Raw genomic sequence first — 23,706 nt, forward strand, 5'->3', positions numbered from 1 at the left:
GAAGAAGGTCCTCTTCGCCGTCGCCATTGCCACTTGGTAGGCTCGAAGTTGAGCTCTAGCCCGTGTCCGGTCTGATTCAAAATGAGTTTTCCGCCACCGGCGCTCTAGCCGTCTCAACGACTGTTTCATTGCCCTCAGCGCCGGGGAAAACCACGGGGCTGTCCGGGCTCCATGCAATCTGAGAGGGCGCTTCGGAGCCAGACAGTCAATAGCGCTGGTTAACTCCGCATTCCAGCGGGCCACCAGGGAATCAGCTGAAAGGCCATCGACATGGGATAAAACATCCCCTACCACTCTTTGGAAGCCAATTGGATCCATTAAGTAGCGGGGGCGGACCATCCGAATCGGTCCCACCTCCCTGCAGAGGGAAAGGGTTGCGGAGAAGTCCAGTTGCACCAGAAAGTGATCTGACCATGGCATGGAAAGTACATCTATATTTAGGCATACCTGTAGGCCACGGTGATCTCACAGGTATGGCTTCCCTCGCTCCAGGTTCTCCTGCTTATGCTGAAGACACACCTCAGTATCCTAGCCTTTGATACCTGAGATATATATTTTAAAGACTCACCCTCTTCTACTGACTGTATATTGCTTTAACTGATTTTAATCTTGAGAGGAACTCAGCGCTGCACCAAAGCGATCATTCCATCAGGACAAGCATTTTGGCTTGCCAGATAGAGCAACTCCTCCCCTCTTCTCCCCTCACAATGTTCTGGGGGATTATCCCAGATCCTCCCTGGGATAATTTTTTTTGGGGGGGGGGCACATGGGCATGAGGGGAGAGGAGTGGGAGAAAAGCCCCATTGCACAAACAGAAGTCCTTGCACATACTTCCACTTTACAGGGCTTGTTAGCCGAATCCCACCCCTTGTATTTCTATATTAAAACACACCCTGAGACCTTATGGAGAAGGGCAAGAAAGAAATCATCAACAGCAGCATCCAAAGAATGGGTGATGATATTCTTATCATTAGTCTTAGTTTATTCTTTTCTGTGCTTGTGGTAAAACAGCACAGTAGAATAATAACTTTCAGAAGAGGGTCTCCAGGTGGGGTGGCACTACTATGTCATCTTTTCAACAGGTGAGTGGGTCACTGTTGTTTACTGGGAGGGCTAAGGTGATGGGGAGGTTAGCACTGTTAAAATACACCTGTGGAGCCAATCCAGCATTCCTGCCTGTGTGTTTGCACCACACTGACCTCCCTACCAGCTCGCTCTCTCCCCCAGTAAGAAACAGACCCACCTGCCCAGGAAGCTAGTCTGGGAGCTCTGCCCCATCCAGCAATATGCATCTGCTCTTTGCATTATATTGTTCATAAGCCTAGAGAAGGACCTCAGTCCATGTTTCTTTTTGCCTTCACTTTTCTTTCTGAAGGAAAGCAAACTAAAAAGAATTAAAGGTCTCATATTCATAATGTTTTGTACAAACCAGACCTTAGGGTCTGGCACCTGACTTCCTCGCAACTCCAATAATACTTTGCATTCTCTCCTAGAGGTAGACAACTGCTCCACACCCAAAGATAAAAGTTATCATGCTTTCTCTCCTGTGACTTTGTTATCTGACTTTGCTCCAGATATTTCACCTTGCCTATCAGAGGATGCCTAATTATTAAATACATTATGATTCTCCCTCCAGCAAACATATATTACAGCACCTTTGCCTACTTTATTAAAGCTTTTTTTTAATCAGAGATCAAGACTGGGCTTAGCATCTTCGGAGGTGGCAGACATGCACATCAGTGGAAAACACTGAGCCAGTTTCTTTGGCTGTTTCCCCACTAACGTTGTGTCAAAAGCAGAACATCACTTCAACGAAAGCAAAAAAGGCACTCAATTGCCCTGTGACACATGATCTCTTTTAGGTGGCCTGCTGATGCCAATTGAGATGGTTATCCTGGGAGGAATACATCAGTCTGTTGTCCCTGTAATTTACTTAACACACGTGAACATCCCTTTATCAAGTAAAGCCAATGGTGTAGTGATCTTGAGCCTAAGGCTGCATCTGTATGAGAACATTCCCTCAAAATACTTGTAGAAGAAGCTTATCAGTGGTGTTAGGTCAAGAAAACACAGTTTCAAAAAATCAGCCCACTGTGAGCAGCCGCACACCCACATCCAATCACATCTTTTCAATATGTGCAGGACATGAATCCCTCCTTGGCACTCATGCCAATCCACGGAACTGCTGGTCCCTTTGCCTGCCTCTTTGCTCACTGCATGATATGAAAAGCTCCATGGAGGAAATTGAAAGGGCAGGTATGTGACAGCACAGCTAACTTCTGAAATTGAGCACTTCCTTATGGCTATGTCTGCGGCGCTGGATATGGCCAAGCAGGTGAGCCCCATCCAGGTGGTTCTGGGATAGGCACCGTCACCAAGTAGCTGGAAGGCACATAGCCCTTCTGGCCATTCACCTCCACCAGGCTCCACTCTGTGCATCCCTTCTTGTCATGAGGTTCCAACACAGTCACTGGCTCACCTGCTTGCAAGCTGACCTCATGACTGCTCCTGGCTGTGAATGGATAACCAGCAACTACCTGAGGAAAGCAAAGAGATTGAATGATAACACTACATACATATGCCACACAAAGGAGAAGGGAGAAACAAGGGCTGCCCAACCGCATAGGTAAACTAGGCTACCCCTCTGGGGTGAATGTCTCAGCTGTGAGAATATCATGGAGAGGTAGGCAGGCATATTGAAGTTTATGACACAGCAGTAGCTAGGTCAGCCTTCCTTGGCCTGGTGCTTTCTGGATGTTGTTGGGCAGCAGTGCTGACTTGGACCCCACACAGGTTCACTACTGGTTGCTCTGCCTCAGGCAGCAAAATGCCTTGGCCACAAGCCCATTTAGCTGGGTTATTCCAAGGCTATGCTGACAAAGTTTCTTCCACACCAGCCGAGATCATCTTTAAAACACAATACCCAGATTATATTGGGATGGTTGCACAAGTTTGCATATCTGAAATACAGATCTACCCAACAGTACTGCAAAATGCTTCCATCTGCCACTGCCCAGCCATATACACATGTAGGTACATATCCCACAATATGCTGGGAAGAAATGAATGAAAAGAATGAAAAGAAGATTCATTGCTGAAATTTCCTACTCACATGTAAAGCCTGTGTCCTGAAATGAAGTGCTGGGCTGGGAGCTTGGGGCAAGTTGTAAGGGTGATACACCTGTTCACCACCACCACCTGGGACTGACACCTGCATTCTGGGTTTTTGGTTTTGGACTAGATGATATGGCTGGAGTTTCTCAGGTGATACATAACCTCTTGGTCCTGTAGGGCACATAAAACCATTATGGTCAAGCTGAGCAGCAGGGTCCTCTCATTGGGTACAACGGTTTTCTTTTTGTTAATTTGGATTGATGGGTGGACTAGAAATACAGTGAAGAGAATGAAAGAGTTTGGCATTATTGGAAAGATTTGTAGTGGGCGGGGAGGGAAAGGGCAGGCGGAAAGGCACTGCTCTTGTGTGGGAGAGAGAAAGGATGTGTGGTTTGTACTAGTGGAAGGAAAAAAGAACAGAGTGGTGGGGAGGAATAAGAAGCAAGTGCAGGATGAGGGGTATAATGACCTCGGGAACAAATTATATAAAGGAAGTCAAATATAGCGAAAGGTGGAACTTGCAACAAGATGTGAGAAGGGGAGGATTTGGAAGCAATAGAGGGGGGGAATAAGTGGAGGAAGGAGTTTAATTTGGAAAGTACAAAGAAAGATTCGTAGAGTGGTAGGAAAACAAGTGCAGGAAGAGGAAGGAGGAAGGGGTGGAGAGAGGAGCAGTATTTAGAAAAGGACACAAAGCAAAAAGGGAAAGGATGGTTTTGGAAGAAAGGAAAAGGTGTAGATCAGGCATCCCCAAACTGCGGCCCTCCAGATGTTGTTGGCCTACAACTCCCATGATCCCTAGCTAACAGGACCAGTGGTCAGGGAAGATGGGAATTGTAGTCCAAAACATCTGGAGGGGCGAAGTTTGGGGATGCCTGGTGTAGATATTCTCTGACCCTGTTCTCAATGAGGCCCAAACAAGGAGCAGGCAGTTTGCAGCCCAGCCACCACCCATCCTCTCCGTCCCCCTGAATTTAATGGGCTTGCCACTTGCAGCTGGCCTGCCACTTTTCAGCTAGTCATCCTTTTTTGTTGTTGTTCTGGCCCAGGCAATTGCAGCAGGGTGGCTGCTGAGACAGGGTTGACCATGTACTTGCTGCTTTTTCTTTTTCTGCAGTAATGTGTGTACTAGACAATACACACAGAGCATTCTGGGAGCATCAAGCATGCTTCAGCCCAGCTACCCCACATGTGCCTAAAGACTTTTCCTCCTCCAGTATGTTCAGTTTGGTCACTGGGCTCCCTTACTTTATATGAGCTGCACCCCTGTGCCTGGGCATCCCATGACCATGAACAGCAAGCAGTGTAGCGGTCCATTTAGAAGTGCAGGAGTTCATAATGACAGATGCAATTGTCACACCCTAAGGCAGGGAGATCTGTGTCACAAGTACTGACCTGGCGAGGCCCTTGGTAGCAAATAAAAGGTTTGGGGTGTGTAGTTGCAACCCTTACCGTACCTCCACTATCCACCAGCCATCGGTTAGTGTTGCCCTTGGTGTCCCTGTCATGCAAGAGAGCCACAATCTGCCCCCTCTGCAACACCAGGTCCATGTTTTTGCTGCCGCTGGTGTTGCTTGTCACTTGATATAGCTTTTCTGGGCCATGTTTGCTCATGAGCGACTGGACTTTCCTCTCCTCTGCAGGGCTAAGAGGCTCCTGAAAAGACACAGGGAGAAGTGGGTCAGAAACATCTTCCTGCAGCCAACTCTGCAACCACGTTAGTGCACCAGAGGATGAGTCATCCTCTGCAGCCACATCCGAACTAAAATATCTTAGAAGATGAAACAAATCCTGCAAATTGAACCAGTTCTTTACAGTTTACTGCATTGAACAGTGGATTTGTGCAGATAACCTAGCAGGATATATGCTTCCTATGGGGTAGATTTTTAAAATAAGAGTTAAAATTGCAGCCGGGAAGCACTGAGGAAGCAGACATTTGTGGGTTAAAGATCATATATACTGTTGCAGAATTTAGCTGTGAATAAAAACTCTGAGGGGAAAAGGGGAAGGAAATTACAGTATTTGCATTTGCTTCTGTACTCACAGCTGTGCACCTTCCACAGAGATCCTCTGGGCAGTGGAATGCTAGTGCTAAGGCCTTTACAAACATTTATTTAAAGAAAAATAAATGCACAGTAGTTAATCACAGAATGCAGGGGATACAAACATTTTGCCTGAGAGACAGCCCACAATACATTTTAGTGTGCAAGACTGAGAAACTATAATGTTCAATTCGACAGTTTGCTTCCCTTTAAAGATATTCTGACACCTGCTGCTGCCCGCCTGATCCTGTCCAAGAGTTGGTCCTGTTTATGTTTTGTTATTTTGCCTTGGGATTCTTGTGGTTCCCAAGTAGTGAAACTCCAATATTTTATTAGCCGGGGGGGGATCCAGTTACTGCCTGAAACTAGGACATAAATTGTGAAGAATAGGATTCTGCAAGTGTCATGGGGACCTGATGGATAGTAGCAGCAACAACACCACTGGTATGAGTGACTTCCTCTATGCCCATGCCACATGGGAGAGGCGGGGAAAGAAAGGTTGCAGGAATGCCCTCTAACCTTCATCAGTCTCATACCTCTGCAACAGAGCCTGGCATAACAGTCTCAAATTTCTTGCAGTAGGAGCAGAGCTGAACTTCAGCCTGGCTTAAAGTGTCCTTCACCATCTTCCCAAAATCAGGTGCAGGGAGGTGTCTGTGTGGTAGCTGTGAAGAAAAACCTTATGATTAATTGGAGATTTCTTTGGGAGGGTGGGTTGTGGAAAGCAGAGAAAACGTATTTTTTTAATATTTTAAAAAATAAGATAATAACAGACGATAGTGATGAGATTCGTAGCGGATTTTATGTACAAATACAAATTTTACTAGAGGTTTCTGAAAGCAAGCAAAGATGCACCCTGTTTGCAAGCTAAGTCCATTTTGTTGTGTGTGGAATATGTCTCTGCCAGTGCTTACTTTGCATCTTCCTTGCTCCTTCTTTGTTTACAGTCACTGGAAGAGGGACAGAGATGAATTGCATCCTTTTGCATGTGGAAGGAATGAGGTTGTGAGAAGGAAGTAATCTCCTATAGCCATTGGGACTGCGGGGCAAGCCCTGCTCTCTGTAGTAGCCGATTTATAAATGATGTATGGTGCAGAGATATATATATCTGTTTTAGAAGAATTGAAGAGTGCTGTATCACTCAGTGAAGAAAGCACCTCTTCACACAATGCATCATTAATGTATGATACTCTCCTGTCCCCAGAAATGGTAAAGACTCCTGATTTAAATGGCTTTTAAAGAGGATTAGTCATATTTCTAGAGATTATGGCTATCCATGGCTATTTCTTGCAAAGGCTATACAGAACCTCCATGTTCAGAAGCAATATACCTCTGAATGCCAGTTGCTTGGGTACGAATTGGGGAAAGGCTATTGCCTTCATGACCTGCTTATGCGGTTTCCTTGTGGGGAGTTTCACTGTGATCTAAAAGAGCTATTCTTCTATATTTTGATAAAGCACGAAAGTTCAAGTAGACAAATAGGTACCGCTCCAGCGGGAAGGTAAACAGTGTTTCCGTGTGCTGCTCTGGTTTGCCAGAAGCGGCTTTTTCATGCTGGCCACATGACTTGGAAGCTGTCCCTCGGCCAATAGAGTGAGATGAGCGATGCAACCCCAGAGTCGTCTGCGACTGGACCTAACGGTCAGGGGTCCCTTTACCTTTTAAAGTTTTTCTAGTGCATCCAGCAGGGCTTTCTCAATGGTGGGGCCCATGTTATGGAAGAACCTCTCCCAAGCAAGCATCCAGACTGCATGTTTTCAGCTGTCTGCAAAAGCACCATATACTGAATTTCACAAGTTGGTTTTAGCGGTTTTGTGAATTTACATGTGAAGGAAGGGCACAGAATACAGTTATTTTTATTGCAGGTTTACAATATAGTGCATTGCCTCAAGCACACAGTGGCAAGGCAAGGCAAGGTAAGACAGTCATATTTCGGGGCAAGGCTTTTGACTTGCCAAATGGAAGGATCCCTCCTTTCTTGCCCACCACATGCTGTTCCAGGTGTTCTCCCAACTTGCCCTGAGCTACGTTTGGGGGGCAGAGACCCTGTTGTACAAGTCCTCACAGAGAGCTTCCACTGACAGGACTCATTAGCTGAGTCTTGCCCACTAGGTGGTACACAATTAAGTTTTACTCAGAGTAGACCCATTGAAATTAATGGGCATGACTAAGTTAGAAACAATTAACTAAAATATGTGTGACTGTTGCTTGTGGAGCAGGCTTACCAGATCTGGGTTAAAGACAGAAGCAGCAAGCACAGATCCTGGCATAGCAGGAAAGGGCGTTGAAAGGGCTGGTGGTGTGGGAAAGGATCATATAAGGATATGAAACTCTTGAGTCTTTCAAAATTTGGAGAGTCCCTGAGAGATTCAGAACAAGCCTGTCTTGTTCAGGTGACTCACTTCTTGGGCAGGATTCCAACCCTGCTGAAGCACATGTGTCTGGCTGGGCAGGAGGAACAGAATCGGCTCTCCAAAGAAAAGGCATACAGCTTCATGGATATAAATGGAAGATCTCTTAAATAAATATGCTAATAGATGCTAGCGAAATGCTCATTGTTATCAGAAGCAGGGCAGAAGGGAGAGAGAGGGCAGTGGGCACCTGTTAGCCATAGTTAAACCTATTTCCTCCCTCTATTGAACTGTTTGAGGAGAGGAGAATCAGCTTTTAGTCTTTCCCCAACAGCCTCACTGGTATCGTAGCAAATGTCACAGTCCAAACCTGGGGTCCCTTTCTTGGTCACCCTTGCATATGACCAAGGGACAGAGCCAGGGAACCATCTTTACTTGAGATGATAGCTTTCCCACCCCATCCGCCAGTGCATGCATGTCCCTAAGCCTGGGAGGCAATACAGCTCCCTGTTGCCTCTAGGCACAAACACCATAGCCCCACATCCTCATTCTCCCTTCCAATTTTTTTACCTGGGCAGCCTCCCATTCTGTCTCTTGGAGAACTTGTTTGGCCAGATCCCTCAGAAGGGCCACAAAGGTACGCAGAATATGCCCCAGCCACTGCAGGGCCACCTGGTTGAACACAGGCAGCTCAGACACAAGCAGCGAATTCATGGCGAGATAGGTATTCATGGCAGCCTCCTCTTCATATGTCACACTGCCTGTCTCGTTCTTCTTCTCCTCAAATTCCTCATAGTCCAACTGCTTGTCCAAGCGCTTCTTGATCAGTTTTTGAGGCCCTTTCAGAGTCTCTGACAAGTTGACCAGTGGAAGGTAGACCAGGTGCTCCAGTCGTCTCCTCTGCAAAGCAAGGGAAATCAAGTACTGTATAGTTCTGAAATCTTGGCCTCCCCTGACTCAGCAGATGAGAGGCATCTGGGATTGGGGCCCTTCGGGGCTCCACTAGGGAAGTGTTGAGAAATTCTTGCTCCAAAAGGTAAAGGAACATGCTCTGGGTCCCACCACCAGACTCCCCTTCTCACTTGTTATGCAACACGAACAGCCCAACCCCAAAGGAACCCAGTTCCTAACAAAGATTTGCGGCATCATTTTACAACAATGAACAACATGGGTCAGAATACAGTCAAAGGATATGTACACAGCCAGGTCTCTCTCCTCCCCCCCAATTCGAATTGAAGTTTTTTTTGGGGGGGAGGGGTAATGCAGTATTTCATAAGAAGCAACAGGGTAGATATAGAAGAGAGACGGGTTTGTGGGGAATGCTGTGTGCACACTGCTTCCTAAACTAGCAGTGGGAGTGCACTGGATTTAGAGTAAGCAGGAGTGTGTAAACAGCCAAACTTTCAGTGTTTGTAGAATCAAGGCAGACATTGTACAGCAGTAGAACATGTGTTCTGGATGATTCAGAGATAGGCAGCCATCAGATATGCTACCTGGAAATGGAAAAGCTCTGAAGCAGCAGGGTGGAGGAAGGCAGATCTGCTGTACATTCTTCCTCCCCACACCACAACCAGGCTGTAACTAGAAAGAACCAAGATGTTATGGTACTTACAAACTCAGCAAAGACAGTGCTGTGGAGTTTTCCTGCAAGCTGGCAATATTGTTGGATAGTCCCTCCTTCTGTTCCTAGTTCGTTCTCATGTGGTTTATAGCTGAGGAACGCCTAAGAGACAAAGAAGAGATTTGTGACATTGATCTAGTAAAGGAAGATCTGTGATGAAACTTTCTTCAAAATGCACTGGGTGGTCTTTCATCTTCAAGTCCAAACATTCTTCTCCTTTCTGTTCTGGTTACATAACCTGCTTAGAGTATCAGTGAAATATGTGACTGAATGGGGCCATTAGTACCAACAAATCTATTTTTAGATGGTGGTCTGAAGTTTCATAACTTATTACTGTGAGGCTGATTGTATACCAATAAAAACTTCCACAATCTATTGCAGAGTCCCAAAACCATAGAATTTGCAAAGCAGCGAATTGTAATCACAGATCACTACTTTGTGTAACTAACAGCAAAGTCAACATATTTATAATTTTTCTGATTTCAGCCGGCTCCTACTTCAGAAACATAACCTGTTCAAAGAATGAATGAAGAACCCTATTGTGTGCAGCCGTTCACACCAATTCTCAGTGGCAAGTGTGTTTTTAGATGGGCACTGTCAGGGGGCCTTCCTACAGGGAGCCTCCTCCCCTCTTGTTGACCAGCACTTCTCCCAGTGAGAGCAGCAGCAGTGGGTCAGGTGAGGGGAATCAGGAAGTGAGCGGGGCGGAGGTGTTAGGGCCAGTGATGTGGGAGAGCCCTTGCACCGCCAGGACCAAGAGGTGGAGGGGAGCAGGCAGCCCCTTCCAGCGCCCAAATTAAGGCGCGCCACCAAACGTAAGGTCGGGAGGAGGCGTTTTGGGGTGCCTAAACTCTTATGCTGGTCCCGTAGCCAGAAACGTCCACTCCTGGATTCTGCGAGTGACTGAGAGGTCATGTTTTCTGCTATCTCTGCACTGTAAATACTATGCACAATAAAACTCTTAAAGACAGAGCGGACTTGGGCGTCTTTACTCAAGAGTAGCCGCAACAACACCATTACAGGCACACTCCTGTGTCCTCTGAATCCAGTGAGCACTTCTGCTTTGGGAAGTGGTGTACACACAATGTTAACCACAACCCACATCTATTCTGTATCTACCTTTCATTTTAAATGAAATACTGCATTTTGATGCATTTTCTTCTGAACCAGCTTCGATCTTGTTGGAAATTTGCAGAAGATGGATTTGCATTGGTTAACACAAAGAAGAGTGAGGGACATAAATATTCCCAGACTATCCCTGTACCTTTAACCTGTCAGCTTACTTCTTCTCTATCCCCTTGTTTCTTAGACTGATGTGTTGCATCCTCTTTACAACTTCCTGCTCCTCCTCACACTCCTCTCTTTGACCTCAAGATAAGAGGGTCATCTTCCTGCTTTCCTCTAGAGAAGAAAGGAGAAGACATGACTTCCCAGTCCTCCTCTAGACTAGTTAGGTCAGAACTTGAAACTTTCCCATCCATGTTATGTATTTCCTAAAACAAATAACATTATCATTTTCTCACCTACAAGCATCTCTCTGTGTGTGATTCACCACCCAAATGCTGCTCACTGCATACAAAAGGGTTTCAGTAGGCAATTGGACCCTGCTATCCCAGTGGATCCAAACTGAAAAATGAATGGCCTAGCTGCACTTTAAGCTGGCAATGTGTACACAGCCACTGTGCTCCAAAGTACCCTTCTGGGATAGATCTGATGTGGGTGTGAGGATGTATCTATCCTAAGGAAAAAGAGTCTTGTGAAAGAAAGCATCAGAATCAGTGATGAGAATAAAGAAAGTGGGAGGATTTTCTGGTCACTCTGGGCTCATCCACACTTCCTCTTGTCCTGCAACTTTCCCCCAGGGAAAACTGCTCTTTAGTGCTCAATTGAAGCAAATGGCAGTTTGGGTTTTCTGTGGATTGCTATTTGCTCCCAATTAGAGCTAAAGAGTGGGTTGTCCCTGGGAAAGGAGTGGGGCAAGGGGAAAAATGTGTGGATCCATGCTTTCCAGGCATGGGACAAGTGGAAGCCCTCTGTCTAACCTCTTTCAAGAAGTGAATTCTGAACTCTGTAATGTTGAGACTGTGCTTGAGGGTGAAGTCTGGGTTCTTTGTTTGTGGCCAAGGACTGATACTTGCAGATGTATGAGGAGGAGAAAAGCAGAGCAATTTAAAAGCTGTTGTCAACCTGCCAAACAATGCATTTGGAGGTCAGGTCGTTTCCGCCCTTGGTTCATATAATCCCAGAAGTTTATTCACACCTCCAACAGGATCTCCCCCAGGGCATGGAGCCTGAGTATGTTCGACATGCTGAATCTCAAGAGCAGAGGATTGCAGCGTGTGCCAAGCACTGTTAGCTTTGAGGACACTCTTTCTGATTCATTTTCTTACTAGCAAGACACCAGAGCAGACTGGGCATAAAGCAATAATACCACAATGAAAGGTTAAACTGTGACACAACCCATCTCTCAGGAGCAGCAGCAGTAAGATTGACGTGTTCCCTATCTGCTTTCAAAATCTATACTGGTGGAAACTATCTAAATTCCTGCAGGAAGATTACAGCTTCCCTCCCAGGAGAGCATTTATTCATACTTACTCCTTTCCTTTCAATTACCTGTTAATATACTGGAGGAATTGTGGATGAACATCCCATCCACAGATATGAACCTGAAATGCACAGATGGCAAGGAAGACCCCAAAGGTGCAGCCAGGTGTTTGTGTCAGACTCACATCTGAAAACGTTCTACAATGTAAAGATGTGCATCTGCAGCCATTTTAAGCACATAAAAATATTCCTGCTAGATCCCTCATGCAGACTCATTTCCCCAAATTGAATTTGGATTAGTGTTGGAATAGAATTAATGGGCCCAGACACTTACATGCAGACTAAATCGTGTCCTCCCTCAAAGAGGGCACGTGTTGCGGTGAGACCTGGAGACCGACCTCCTGTGTTGTGGGTGGGTAAGATTGGTCAGCCACAACACCCAATTGGTAGGCCCCTCGATGTTGGGCTCAATCTGGCCAATGGGGTGCAGTCCAAACGGATCGAGGGACCTATACATGCCTATGCACGTGACCCAGAGCTTTCGGTGTGTGCATTCAGAACACCCACCCACCTCTCCCTACTTTTAGGGCACGGGTGTCAAACACAAGGCCCGGGGGCCAAATCCAGCCCTCCAGACCTCGTCATGTGGCCTGCCGAGTGCCCCAGCCAGCGGGACCCAGCAGCGGGACCTTGCTGCTGAAGCGCCGCGCCGACAAAGCGCCGACAAAGAGCTGGGGCCGGAGGGGGGTAGAAAGGCGGCCAGAGCAGCACTGCGTGGAGCGCCCCGAGCCACAGCAGGAGAAGGAGGAGGCAGCTTGCCGGGTCAGCGTCCGGCAGCGCCGCACGGAGAGTCCCGAGCCTCTGGGACGCAGCAGTGCTCTGTAGCACTTTGAATCCTCCTCCTCCTGCCACGGCTCGGCGCCTGGAAACGGCTGCTGCTGCTGAAGCACAGACAAAGCACCCAGCAGCGCCGTGTGGAGGAGGAGGAGGATTCAAAGTGCTACAGAGCACTGCTGCGTCCCAGAGGCTCGGGACTCTCTGCACGGGTGCCGGGCACCAACCCGGCAAGCCGCCTCCTCCTCCTCTTGCCTCACCTCCTCCTCCTCCTGCCGCGGCTCAGCCTCATGAACGTGAGCTCAGCAGCGGCTCAGCCTCACGAACGTGCAACTCTGAGGCTTTACGCACTTCTCCTAAAACGGACACCCGCTGCCTCACGCTGCATGGGAAATGCTTTTTGCCCCTGGGTCCCTTCACACTCTTTTCTGGCGCTGAATCAAGGCGGCGACCCCCCCCTTCCCTTTCTTTCTTCCTCTCTCTCGTTCTTATTCTTTCTTTCCCTCTCCTTCCTTCCTTCTTTATCTCTGTCTTCTCTCCCTCTTTCTTTTTCTTTCCTTCTTTATTCCTTCTTTCCTACTCTTCTTTCTCTCACCTCTTTCCTTCCTCTCTCCCTCCTGCTCCCGCTTTTCTTTCTTTCTTCCTTACTTCCTTCCTTTCTTCCTTCTGTCCTTCCCATCTTTCTTCCTCTCCCTCATTCTTATTCTTTCTTTCCCTCTACTTCCTTCCTTCTTTCTCCCTTTCCGTCTTCTCTCCCTCTTTCTTTTTCTTTCCTTCTTTATTCCCTTCCTTATTTCCTACTCTTCTTTCTCTCCCCTCTTTCCTTCCTTCCTCTCTCCCCCCACTCCCTCTTTTCTTCCTTCCTTCCTCCCTCCCCTCCCCTCCCCCTCCCTCTCCTCAGAAACATAGGATGCTGCTTTATACTTCTGGCCCTTGAACCCTGGAACCAGGAGAGCAGCTCCAGTGAGTCAACCTCAGCCAGTCCCTTTGGTGAAGGGTGGTGGCTCACTGGCAGAACATCTGTCCTGCATGCAGAAGGACCCCAGCATCTCCAGGTACTAGTAGCTCTGCAAAGGTCCTGCATGAAACCCTAGCGAGCCTCCACCACCCAGTGCAGTTACCAAAAATCATTTTTCAATAAATTGTACAATAATTGTACATTTGAATATCTACTTGCCATTATTCTGACTATGTTTCTGCTTTCAGAGCTAGTTATTACTTACATTATTACAAAAAACAGTAATAATTGAATGCAGTGACAATAATTTATGATAATAAAGAATGGACACATAGTCCTACAGATACAACCGGCCCTTTGAGGGTGACCAAACTGTTGATGCAGCCCCCGATGAATTTGAGTTTGACACCCCTGTTTTAGGGGTTTGTTGCGCTTGACCTTGCAATGCCTTCCTGTGTCATCTGTCATCACAACTTGTAAGGTTGCGGATAGGCATTGGTTCAGGTGATAGGGATGGGAGAACGCTCTCGCCATCCTTATGTGAAGGGTATTCTGTTAAAGGGATCCAGGGACTCAAATGGTTTGGGTCAACCCCTGAGTCCAGGGGGACGTCCGGGTGGCGGACATAGCCTGTTCCCAGCTTTCCGCCTATCCAGGTGTTCACCCTTGGCTGACCTATGCTGGCGCCCTGGGTCAGCGCTACCTGCAAGGGTGCAGGGAGCTAGATGAACCAGATACTATGCAACCACTCACTTTCTGTAATCAATAAAGTTGTGGCCTAAATTCTGTCAAAAACCAAACTAAAATTTGAGTCAAGTGTGAATATATTTAGGGGGGAGGTCTCTGGGTCTGAACACGCAAAAGTTTTAACTGTGATACAAATGGGCAGACCTCAGTCATGATTCTCCAAGTACTTTCTGACCAGCTACTGAAACTTTGTCAGAGACAATGACGGGTTGTCAAGGTTACTCTAAGAAATCCCTGCTGAGTACTCTGTGTACTTATCCCATGAGCCAGCCTCAACATGAGATAAATGAATATTAATACCTCCGTGTTGCTCAGGAAAGAGGCCACATTCTCCTTCAGATCGGCTACAGCTGATGACAATTCTTGGAACCTTTCTTCCAGTGTGTCAAACTCCTTGTCCTTTGTCTAAAGACCAGAGAGAGGAAATTATATTATAGCCCCAATGGACAGCAAAGGGTTAGCCTTAAGTTATAGAATGCTAGGAGAGAAGTTGAGATACTAAATGTGTTGGCATGGTAGCAACAATACATAGTGATGCCTGTGCATCTGCATCATTGCTTTACATTTATATTGCAAATAATGGGTTGAATCCAATACTGCCGTTCTGTTCATGTGACAGACTTCTACTTGTTCAATGGAACTTCCTTCTCCTCTCCTCTGCAGCCCCACCCCCAAAATCTGCTCAAGCGGGCTAGGGGTGCCATGGAGCAGATTTCGGGGGTGCACAAGGACAGGAGAGGAAGTTCTGTTGCACCTCTCATGCAGTGTTGAACAAAACATTAATGAATTATTATTATTATTTACACAAAACAAGCACCTGTCGCCTTTGGAGTCTTCCAGGAAATTAAACCTCATTCCTGATATATGCACACCTTAGACCAGCAGGGAACTAAATACCTAATACAAGACTTGCTATGTGAATTCTTCTGTACCTCTGAAGTGCCCTGGTGCCTGATAACATTTTCCTGTTGTATACCTGCTGCATAAACAGCAGAGTTAGGATATTGAAAGGAATGGTTTCATTTTATTTTCAAATTCTGCTAATAATAATAATAAAAGATTAATAATTAAGAACTATGGAGAAAGGCCGTAGCTCAGTGGCTAGGGTTGCCAGACTCAATAGCGGACAGGACTTCTGTGCCTTTAATTGCCCTGCTCTCTTTTGAGTCTTGGAAATTAAACAAAGGGTCTGCTGGTTTCTCTTTAAGGTTTCCAGACTCAAAAGAGAGCAGGGCAATTAAAGGCACAGAAGTCCTGTCCACTATTGAGTCTGGCAACCCTGTCAGTGGCAGAGCATCTGCTTTGCATGCAGAAGGTCTCTGGTTCAGTCCCTGGCATCTACTGACTTAACTCAACCAGTGGTCTGACTCGGTATACAGTAGCTTCTTACATTCCTATGACTACTAGGACATGGAGAGAGGAGATTAAATTTAAAACTATACAAATTAAAATTGAAATAAAAAGGCCAAGAGGATTTCTTGCAATTCCTGGAATCCCCCCACCCCCCAGGATTCTTTCAGTTCATTCTCACACTTCAGAAACCACATAAACCAGGTTGCAATGCCCTGACACTGCTAATTTTTCTGCTGATGGAAAGAACCATGACTTCATTTCAGATTGCCAGCCGAGCTTCCCATTGTGGTTAATAACTGATCGGCTGCTCTTAAGCAGGGTCAAAGGGCTTGAGTTTCTGTAAAACAGGAACCATCTTGAGCTTGGTATCTCGGCTGGAGTGCGATGAGGACAGGAAAATGCTCTGTGTGCTTACCACACTGCACAAATTACTGGTGTTGCCGTTAACTATGAAAGAAAGACTCCTGGCTAGGTCACAAGTGGGTGCTGTTATGTGATCTCCTCAATGTTGATGTCATGATCCCAAAACCGAATGCATGAGCTCAGAGAGGCTAAAATGTGATAGCTTATTGCTGTCTTTGAAGCAGCCTAAAGACACCAAGTCCGTGAGTTCAGTCTGATGAAATAGAAACTATGGGTGGCATAGAAGAACGCTTTGTGTGTGTGTGTGTGTGTCCTGAATTCACCCTCCCTTGCCACTCTAGGATGCTGCCAGCCCACCATTTCACTGAGATAGTGGAGACGAGACAAGCACAGAGCACTCACCTTAGGCACAATTCCAGCCTCCTGCATAAAGAGGCGGCTCAGTCGCGTGGTCTTCTTGGCAATGGAGTGGGGGTTGAGGCGAGCCAGGCGTTCCCGCAGAGTCAGATACCCAGGCTTGTTATATTTATTTGCTATTCTCATGTCACATGGGTTAGAAGGTAGGGAAACAGGGAAGGAGCGCATTACACAAGGTAGAAATGAATGCCCTGGGCATTTGGTGATACAGAACGCCGTCCCAATACAAAAAGAAGACTATAGTTTCTGAGACATGCCTTGGTGGTGGAGAAGCACCTTGTTCTGTTTTGAAGTATCAGCTATCTTTCAATTAAAACTGGCCCTGAGATTGCTGTGAAGGGTTGGCCTCTTTCTTTCTTTCTTTCTTTCTTTCTTTCTTTCTTTCTTTCTCTCTCTCTCTTTCTCTTTCTCTTTCTCTTTCTCTTTCTCTTTCTCTTTCTCTTTCTTTTCTTTCTTTTGCTTCTCTGTTACAGTTCTTCATTAGTACATCAACATTACTGTAGTACAACAACTGTTGCATTCAAAAAGGAATGGTAAGAAAAATATTTCTTGAGTTGGCCACTTTCAAGGAAGCAGCATATTAATTAATTATTGGGATTATCACACACCACTCGTCTCTTTCCTGTTACCCTTCCCTGTTACCATTTCACTCTGCTTTGTTTACCATCTAGCCTGGTGAAGAGTTCCAGGGGACTCAAAACCTTGCACACTGTTTTGTGAAAATTTGGTTGGCCTGAAAAAGAAAATGCCCTACTGTGGCTTTTTTTAATGAGAGAAAATGGCTGCCTTTGGGGTTTTTTTTAGCACATACTGCATCTATCTTCTGAGGCCACAGTTAAGGGGCACTCTCTGCCCTCATTGAGAGTGTAGATCTTTTCCTGCCCCTTTTGCTTCAGTGCTAACTTTGCCGCTGAATGCTCCCAGCTCGACAGGGGATACTCAGCTCAACTCCTCAGGTACAACTGGGCAACAGCTCCAAAGCAAAATGGAAGGATGCTTTCCTCATGTGTTTGCATGATTGTGTTTGTTTGTGTGGGGGGGGGGGGCATCCATAACACTAAGCAAGAAATTAGCTGTTAAGAGATCATGCTGTCTATTGTGTGTCTTTATCTTATGCTGGTCTACTGTAATTGAGAGAATGAGTCTATGTACCCTCCGCTTCTGCAGTTGCCTATTGCCTATCTAGTATGTTTTATTTATATATGGAGGTGCTTTTACTTATGGAGGTCTATGACCATAATAATTATTTGGATTTGGATGGTTCAGGTCCAGATCCAGTTGTGAGTATATGGGTCCTGATTCTTAGCCTATTTTCTTAGGGCTAGTTTAGCAAACTACTCTCAGTGCAGAGGTGGAACTGACGTTAGAGTTACTGAATGATATTCAACTAAGTTTGACATCAGCGCATCCACTGCACTCTTTCTGGTGCCTGCTAAAAACATTTTTGTTTAGGCAAGCCTACCAAGATATATAGAATGCTTGCGTGTATTTTAATCTGTGTTTAGCTTATTGCTGATTTTAATTATTATTTGAATGTTTCAGATGTCTGTTTTAAACTGTATTTGCTGATAAATTTGTTTCACTCTTTCTGAAAATTGCTGTGAGGATTTTTTCCCCTACACTCGAACTGTATATAAATTATATGAAATAATTAAGTAAAACAAGTAAGTTTGCCATGTTCATTAGTTTCAGTGGGCTTACTCTGAATAATACATAGCTCAATACAACCGTTTTAAAAAAATATTTTCTTTTCTATGCTGTCTACATTTCTTCTTGTCATTATTGAGACACAGCCATCCTTGGGGTCGCCCACTCAATGTAGACCTCAGGGTCCCACAAGGAGGCACCAAACGTATGCCCAGAGTGGCTTCAGGAGAATAAACAAGCCCAAGTGACTGAAACCACCCACACAGGACAGGGCTCCTGGAGTAGAGCAGATGGTGCCCAGAGAGCATCCATTTCCCTCACCTACTTCCTTGCGTCTTTTGTACTCATTGATATTGGCATTGACGTCTGCCATAGCAGCAGCTGCAGCTTGGAGAGCTCCATAGGCACTGGCGCTGCCTGGGGTATTCTCCAATATCTTCTGCAGCAGCAGTGGGTATTTCGTGACCCGTTGCACTGGCATCACCAGGAAGAAGCTCAGGTCTGAAGCCCCAGTGTGAGGCCTGTCCAAGAGATGCAGAAAGACAGGAAAATTTAAGCAGGCTTCCCTAGGTTTCTCTAGTAATATAAACAGGCAGGAACTCATGGTCGTAGTCAGGGGGGCAAGCAAATAAATAAAAATACTTAACTAAAAGTAGAAAGAATCAGAATATTTGAAATGGAAATGTTTGCTGAGGTCACTTGGACGATGCTGTAGCGCATTCTAGTGACACAGCTGGCAACCCGACTGAGTGATAGGCCTGACTTCCATGAATTGACCAATCAAGTCACAGGTAGCTTGGTCCTCCCCCCCTCCCCGATGTTAACATAAATCCTGGCTACGCCCATGCAGGAATTGTACCCTACTAGTTTGATTTTGTTTGTTTGTTGAAGCCTGTAAGAAAACTGGAACCATTGAGTGGTGCCTAGTTATTCTGTCACGGTGCATGGTGATTGTATCATTGCCATGTTAACTGGTTACACCATGCAGCAGGGCCTGGAGACTTCTTTTGCTGCTGTTACATTGACATTATGAATGAGGCCATACGTGACCAGCTCAAGGCTTCATCTTCCAGCATCTTGTTTCAACAGTGCCCAACCAGATACTTTTAGGAAGCCCACAAGCAGGGCACAAAAGCAAGAGCCGCCCCCTGTTGTTGCACCCCAACCACTGGTATTCAGCAGCACACTGCCTCTGAATATGGGGATAGCATAGCTGCCCATAGCAATATCAATTGATAGACATATCGTCCATGATGAATTTGCATAATCCTCCTAAACTGGTGCTCATAACACCTTATGGCAGTGAATGCCATAAATCGATGAATTGTTATGTGAAGAATTGCAGGGGGGGGGGCAAGAGGCCATTAGTTATTGGCAATGGAGACCACAGTAGAGGCTTGAACACTGATTGCTGCCACATGTGCATGGCACATCATGGATGCTGGATGCTGAGAAGTATAAGAAATTAATGGAACTACAGTGGGAAGATGGAACATAGACCATATTTGCACTCTGCTCTTGCCCATTATTCTCTATTCATTCTCTTCCTGATCTCTCTCCCCGCCCCCCATTCAGGGCTAGAAACTAGCTGGGGTTAACTAATGTACGCTATGTTCCACTGACCTGCGTAGACCTTGACAGATTCCCACTCTCTGGTTTGGGGAGCTTGTCCTTGCTCATTTGCAAAAGAGAACTGTCGCCTCTCACAGCCGTGCTCAGTCACTCAGATAACAGTCTCAGCCAGCTGAAGTGATGGACTGACCCGAAGGACACAGATGCTGCCAGCCACTGACTGATGTCCTTGCCTCATTACACACAGTGTCATGTTTGTTTAGCTAACGAACTCACCCTGGGATTGATTCTTTTCCAACAGATGGAAGGAAGAAGTAACAGAGCCTGGGAATAGCTGCCTGCAGCAGGGCCTCTGAGTGGGCACTGCATCACAACATGGCCATGATCTTTTTAGCCATATCCAGAAGCACACTGCTGAATAGGTTGAAAAACAGAGGTTCCTGGTTCTGTTCTTCATTGCCATTGGTGGACCTTTGGATTAACCACCAACAATGACACAGGCAACAGAAGCAAGAAGTGTGTGAGGAGTAACTATACATTGTGGAGGGCAAGTAAATCAGAAATAATGTGGTGCCCTCTGGATGTTGTTGGACTACAACTCCCATCAGCCCCGGGCAGGATAGCTAACAATGAGGGATAATGGGAGTTGTAGTCCACAACATCTGGAGAGCATCACATTGGCTCCCCCTTAAGTAGACAACCATTCACAAGCCTACTTCTATTTCACATTTGAAGTCTGGGTCACATGTTTCTGACTATACTTACACTGTGGCAAAATAAAAAAATTCCTTCAGTAGCACCTTAAAGACAACTAAGTTTTATTTTGGTATGAGCTTTCGTGTGCATGCACACTTCTTCAGATGAAGAAGTGTGCATGCACACGAAAGCTCATACCAAAATAAAACTTAGTTGGTCTTTAAGGTGCTACTGAAGGAATTTTTTTATTTTACTTCGATCCAGACCAACACGGCTACTTACACTGTGGCAGTCAGGGTGTCCACAATCTCTTTCTGCAGCCTTGGCTCATTCCTGTAAATCTCCAGCAGTAGAAGAGCTTGATCATAGTCACCACAATAAATTTTATAGGCATTCTCCATCTCCTCTTTGAGCTCTTGGAATAAGGTGCCTACCATAGAAAAGGTACAATATTGATTCTGCAGCACACCAATCACATCTCCAAGAGAGGTGCCTAAGAAAACCCTCAGAACCACCAAATTAGCAGCAGCAATTAATCCTAAACAATTAATCCTTGATCCTTACCTAGGGAATTTAAGATGCCCCCTTCTCCTTTTTATGAAAAACTAAAAACCTGTATCCAGAGTTGGCAAGTTAGTTCAAATGAAAACATAAGATCAATAAGTCCAGTGTTTAAATTTCCAAGCTGACATACTGCCTTCAACCTCCTTTGCTCTGGGCTCCCTACCTTTAGCTTCCCTACCACCTGGGTCCTCTTCCTAGTCTTCAGCTTGTCACTGTGGGAAGTTTTAATCCCTGCCAAGCTGACAACTTTCTCTTTCCTCACGGAAGTTGTTCTATAAACTATTAGATGGCAGAACTCTTTTGTATTCCCTCAGCATCACTTTCCCAGTAAGGAATCCTTGACAGGATATGCTGCTAAAAAAGGAAAGTGGCAATGTTATACAGTGGTTCTGCTCCTTCCTCCTGGGCCATGTCCAGAAAGTGGTGTTGGAGGATGAGTGTTCAGACCCCTGGGCTCTCACTTGTGGGGTGTCTCAGGGTTCCGTCCTCTCCCCAATGCTGTAGCGGTGACGAAGAGATCCCGGCACCGTCCACACGGTGCTGGAGCAGTGCCACTGGCAAACCACTAAGTACAGCACTTGCGTGGCATCGCTATGTACAGCGCATGTGTGTGATGGCGCACATGCGCTGTACATAGCCGCGATTAACGGAGGATCCTCCACATGTGGCTGCGGATGTGCGATGGCTGCTCGTGCTGCCGCGAGCCCTCACAGGGTGACTTCTTGTCACCCCCGCAGACATGGAACCCGGGGCGCACCCCCCTGTTGTGACGCCACTGGTTATGAATTAAATCTTAGCACAAAGTACCAAAGTTTGTTTTGCTCCTTGGCCATGTAAACACCTTCAGAGTAATTATTTTCTGCTTCTACAGATGGTAGGATCAATATTGAAAACACAGGAGAAATAATAATTAATAATAATAATAATCTTTATACCCCATCCATCTGGCTTTTCAGCATCACAGCAATTATTGGTAGCAATAAACAGAAGTTAATATAACACAAAGCATATCACTGATTTAATAACATCTGTCTCAGATGGCTGGTTGTTATATTCCCACTCACTGATACGATAGAGCTGCTCATGCTCCTGGTTCATTGCAGCTTCAAGTCCTTTCAGGAAACGTCTGGAGATGTGCAGGACATCATCTATATTGGAGAAAAGTCCTTCCAGGTCAATCTCAGGTAGCTAAAAGGCATAATAGATTAGGACAATGCATCAGTTCTTTCTCTGTGCATCCATGCGTGAGCAAATGATTACTGTTTGAACAGTAATCCGAATATTGCTTCTAAAGGTACATCTAAAATCAAACACCTACGCATTCTGGGAATGCAGAAACAGAGATCACATCCTTGCTAACAAGACCAGTGGTCAGGGAAGATGGGAATTGTAGTCCAAAACATCTGGAGGGCCGAAGTTTGGGGATGCCTGACATACTGTTACCTAAAGCATCTCACACTGCAGCCTACACACTGACTATCATGGTAGCTTCTTAGACTACATTCAAACCATATATTTAAAGTACTATGATACCACTTTAAACAGACACAGCTTCCCCCAAACAATTCAGGGAGCTGTAGTTTGTGAAAGGTGCTATCAAATTGTTAGGAAACCTTCCCTCACCGCCCACGAGCTACAATTCACAGAGTTCCCTGTGAAGAGGGATTGACTGTTAATCCATTGTTAAATATAGTGTGGCCTTAGCCTACCCCAAGTTCTGAATTTCACTACTAGGAACAAATGCTTTCTTAAGTTCCTTATAGTGTTGCTGTTTTCAGAATTTGAGATTGCCTGTTGTGGATTTTAAAAACATTTTGCTGCACAATTCACTCCCATGGAAATGTGTAGAGGAGGGATAGCCAACCTGATGCCCTCCAGATGATGCTGGACTACAACTCCCATCATCCCGGCTCTGATGGGAGTTGGCATGCATCATCCCCTGGTGTGGAGGATCTGCCTCACCTGCTTTTTCCGGAGGTGATTACGGATATCTGAAATGCACAGCTGAAGGTTCTGCACATAACTGGTCTCTGTGTTGATGAGCTCCTCCAAAGCCAGCCTTTGGTTCTGCTCTGCTTTGTCCAGGCATATCACTGTTTCATATATGTGTTCAGCCTCTGGTGTCTCCTCAGCTGTCAGTTCATCTGTGCTGTCATTTGCCATATTGGGAGCTATAAAGAGAGAGGGAGACACAGAGGAAAAGGTGGGTCATGAGTGCATATAATTCACTTCATAATCTTCAGGCCCATTCTAACTCTACACTTCAGTGGGAACATGCCGCTGGGTTTATTATTTTGCAAATGTCTTAAGGCAGAAGCTACTGCCTATGCTGTGCCATGAGACTAGCTGCTCCACCCATTGGCAGAGAGCTTCTGTAGGGCAGCAATGCCATCATATTTCAGTTGTGAACCAAGAGGCTGCTTATTGTAATCTTCTCTGTGCCCTGAAAGTCACTAGGTGTCTTAATTTATTGAAAGAGTAGATTTATATCCCACTTTCTGACTGCAGTCCTCAAATCAGCTTGCAGCATTTATGAGTACACAACAGGTACCCTGAAGTGAGAATCAGATGCCCCTGAAGTGCCTTGTGTTGCATTGCTCCAAATGACACATCTCCATCCTTGAGTCGTCTCTCTCTCTCTCTCTCTCTCTCTCTCTCTCTCTCTCTCTCTCTCTCTCTCAATAAATATCAATAAAGAACAAATTTTGATGTTGGCCTGGAATTGTGAGATAGCCTTTCAGAATATTTTAGCTTTTCAGAATATTTTAGCCTTTCAGAATATTTTGATGGTTGGATTCTGCCACCACCCACGTAAATCACTTAGCACTCACTAGCATGTGAAAATGTGCTTCAGGACAGGACAGGACAGGACAGGAGGAGCGT

General features: G+C 45.8%; 1 protein-coding gene across 3 annotated transcripts in view; it reads right to left on the bottom strand.

The window, feature by feature from the left end:
- Positions 1 to 756: 756 nt before the first annotated feature.
- ARHGEF37 (Rho guanine nucleotide exchange factor 37) overlaps positions 757 to 23,706 on the bottom strand; it is a 45,565-nt gene continuing 22,615 nt past the window's right edge. For 2 of the 3 annotated variants that reach the window (XM_035105244.3, XM_035105242.3), the window contains exons 2-13: positions 22,786 to 22,994; positions 21,888 to 22,011; positions 20,542 to 20,689; positions 18,313 to 18,512; positions 16,330 to 16,460; positions 14,512 to 14,616; positions 9,120 to 9,230; positions 8,078 to 8,407; positions 5,693 to 5,821; positions 4,572 to 4,770; positions 3,113 to 3,285; positions 757 to 2,537 (exon numbers count right to left, since the gene is read on the bottom strand). In XM_035105244.3, the coding sequence (XP_034961135.1) occupies positions 2,304 to 2,537; positions 3,113 to 3,285; positions 4,572 to 4,770; positions 5,693 to 5,821; positions 8,078 to 8,407; positions 9,120 to 9,230; positions 14,512 to 14,616; positions 16,330 to 16,460; positions 18,313 to 18,512; positions 20,542 to 20,689; positions 21,888 to 22,011; positions 22,786 to 22,986 (2,085 nt within the window). In that variant the 5' untranslated portion in view covers positions 22,987 to 22,994 and the 3' untranslated portion in view covers positions 757 to 2,303. The remainder of the gene's footprint in view (positions 2,538 to 3,112; positions 3,286 to 4,571; positions 4,771 to 5,692; positions 5,822 to 8,077; positions 8,408 to 9,119; positions 9,231 to 14,511; positions 14,617 to 16,329; positions 16,461 to 18,312; positions 18,513 to 20,541; positions 20,690 to 21,887; positions 22,012 to 22,785; positions 22,995 to 23,706) is intronic. The other variant, XM_035105246.3, reaches the window with a different exon arrangement.

This window comes from Zootoca vivipara, chromosome 2, assembly GCF_965207765.1.
Source record: "Zootoca vivipara chromosome 2, rZooViv2.hap1.1, whole genome shotgun sequence".
Taxonomy (NCBI): domain Eukaryota; kingdom Metazoa; phylum Chordata; class Lepidosauria; order Squamata; family Lacertidae; genus Zootoca; species Zootoca vivipara.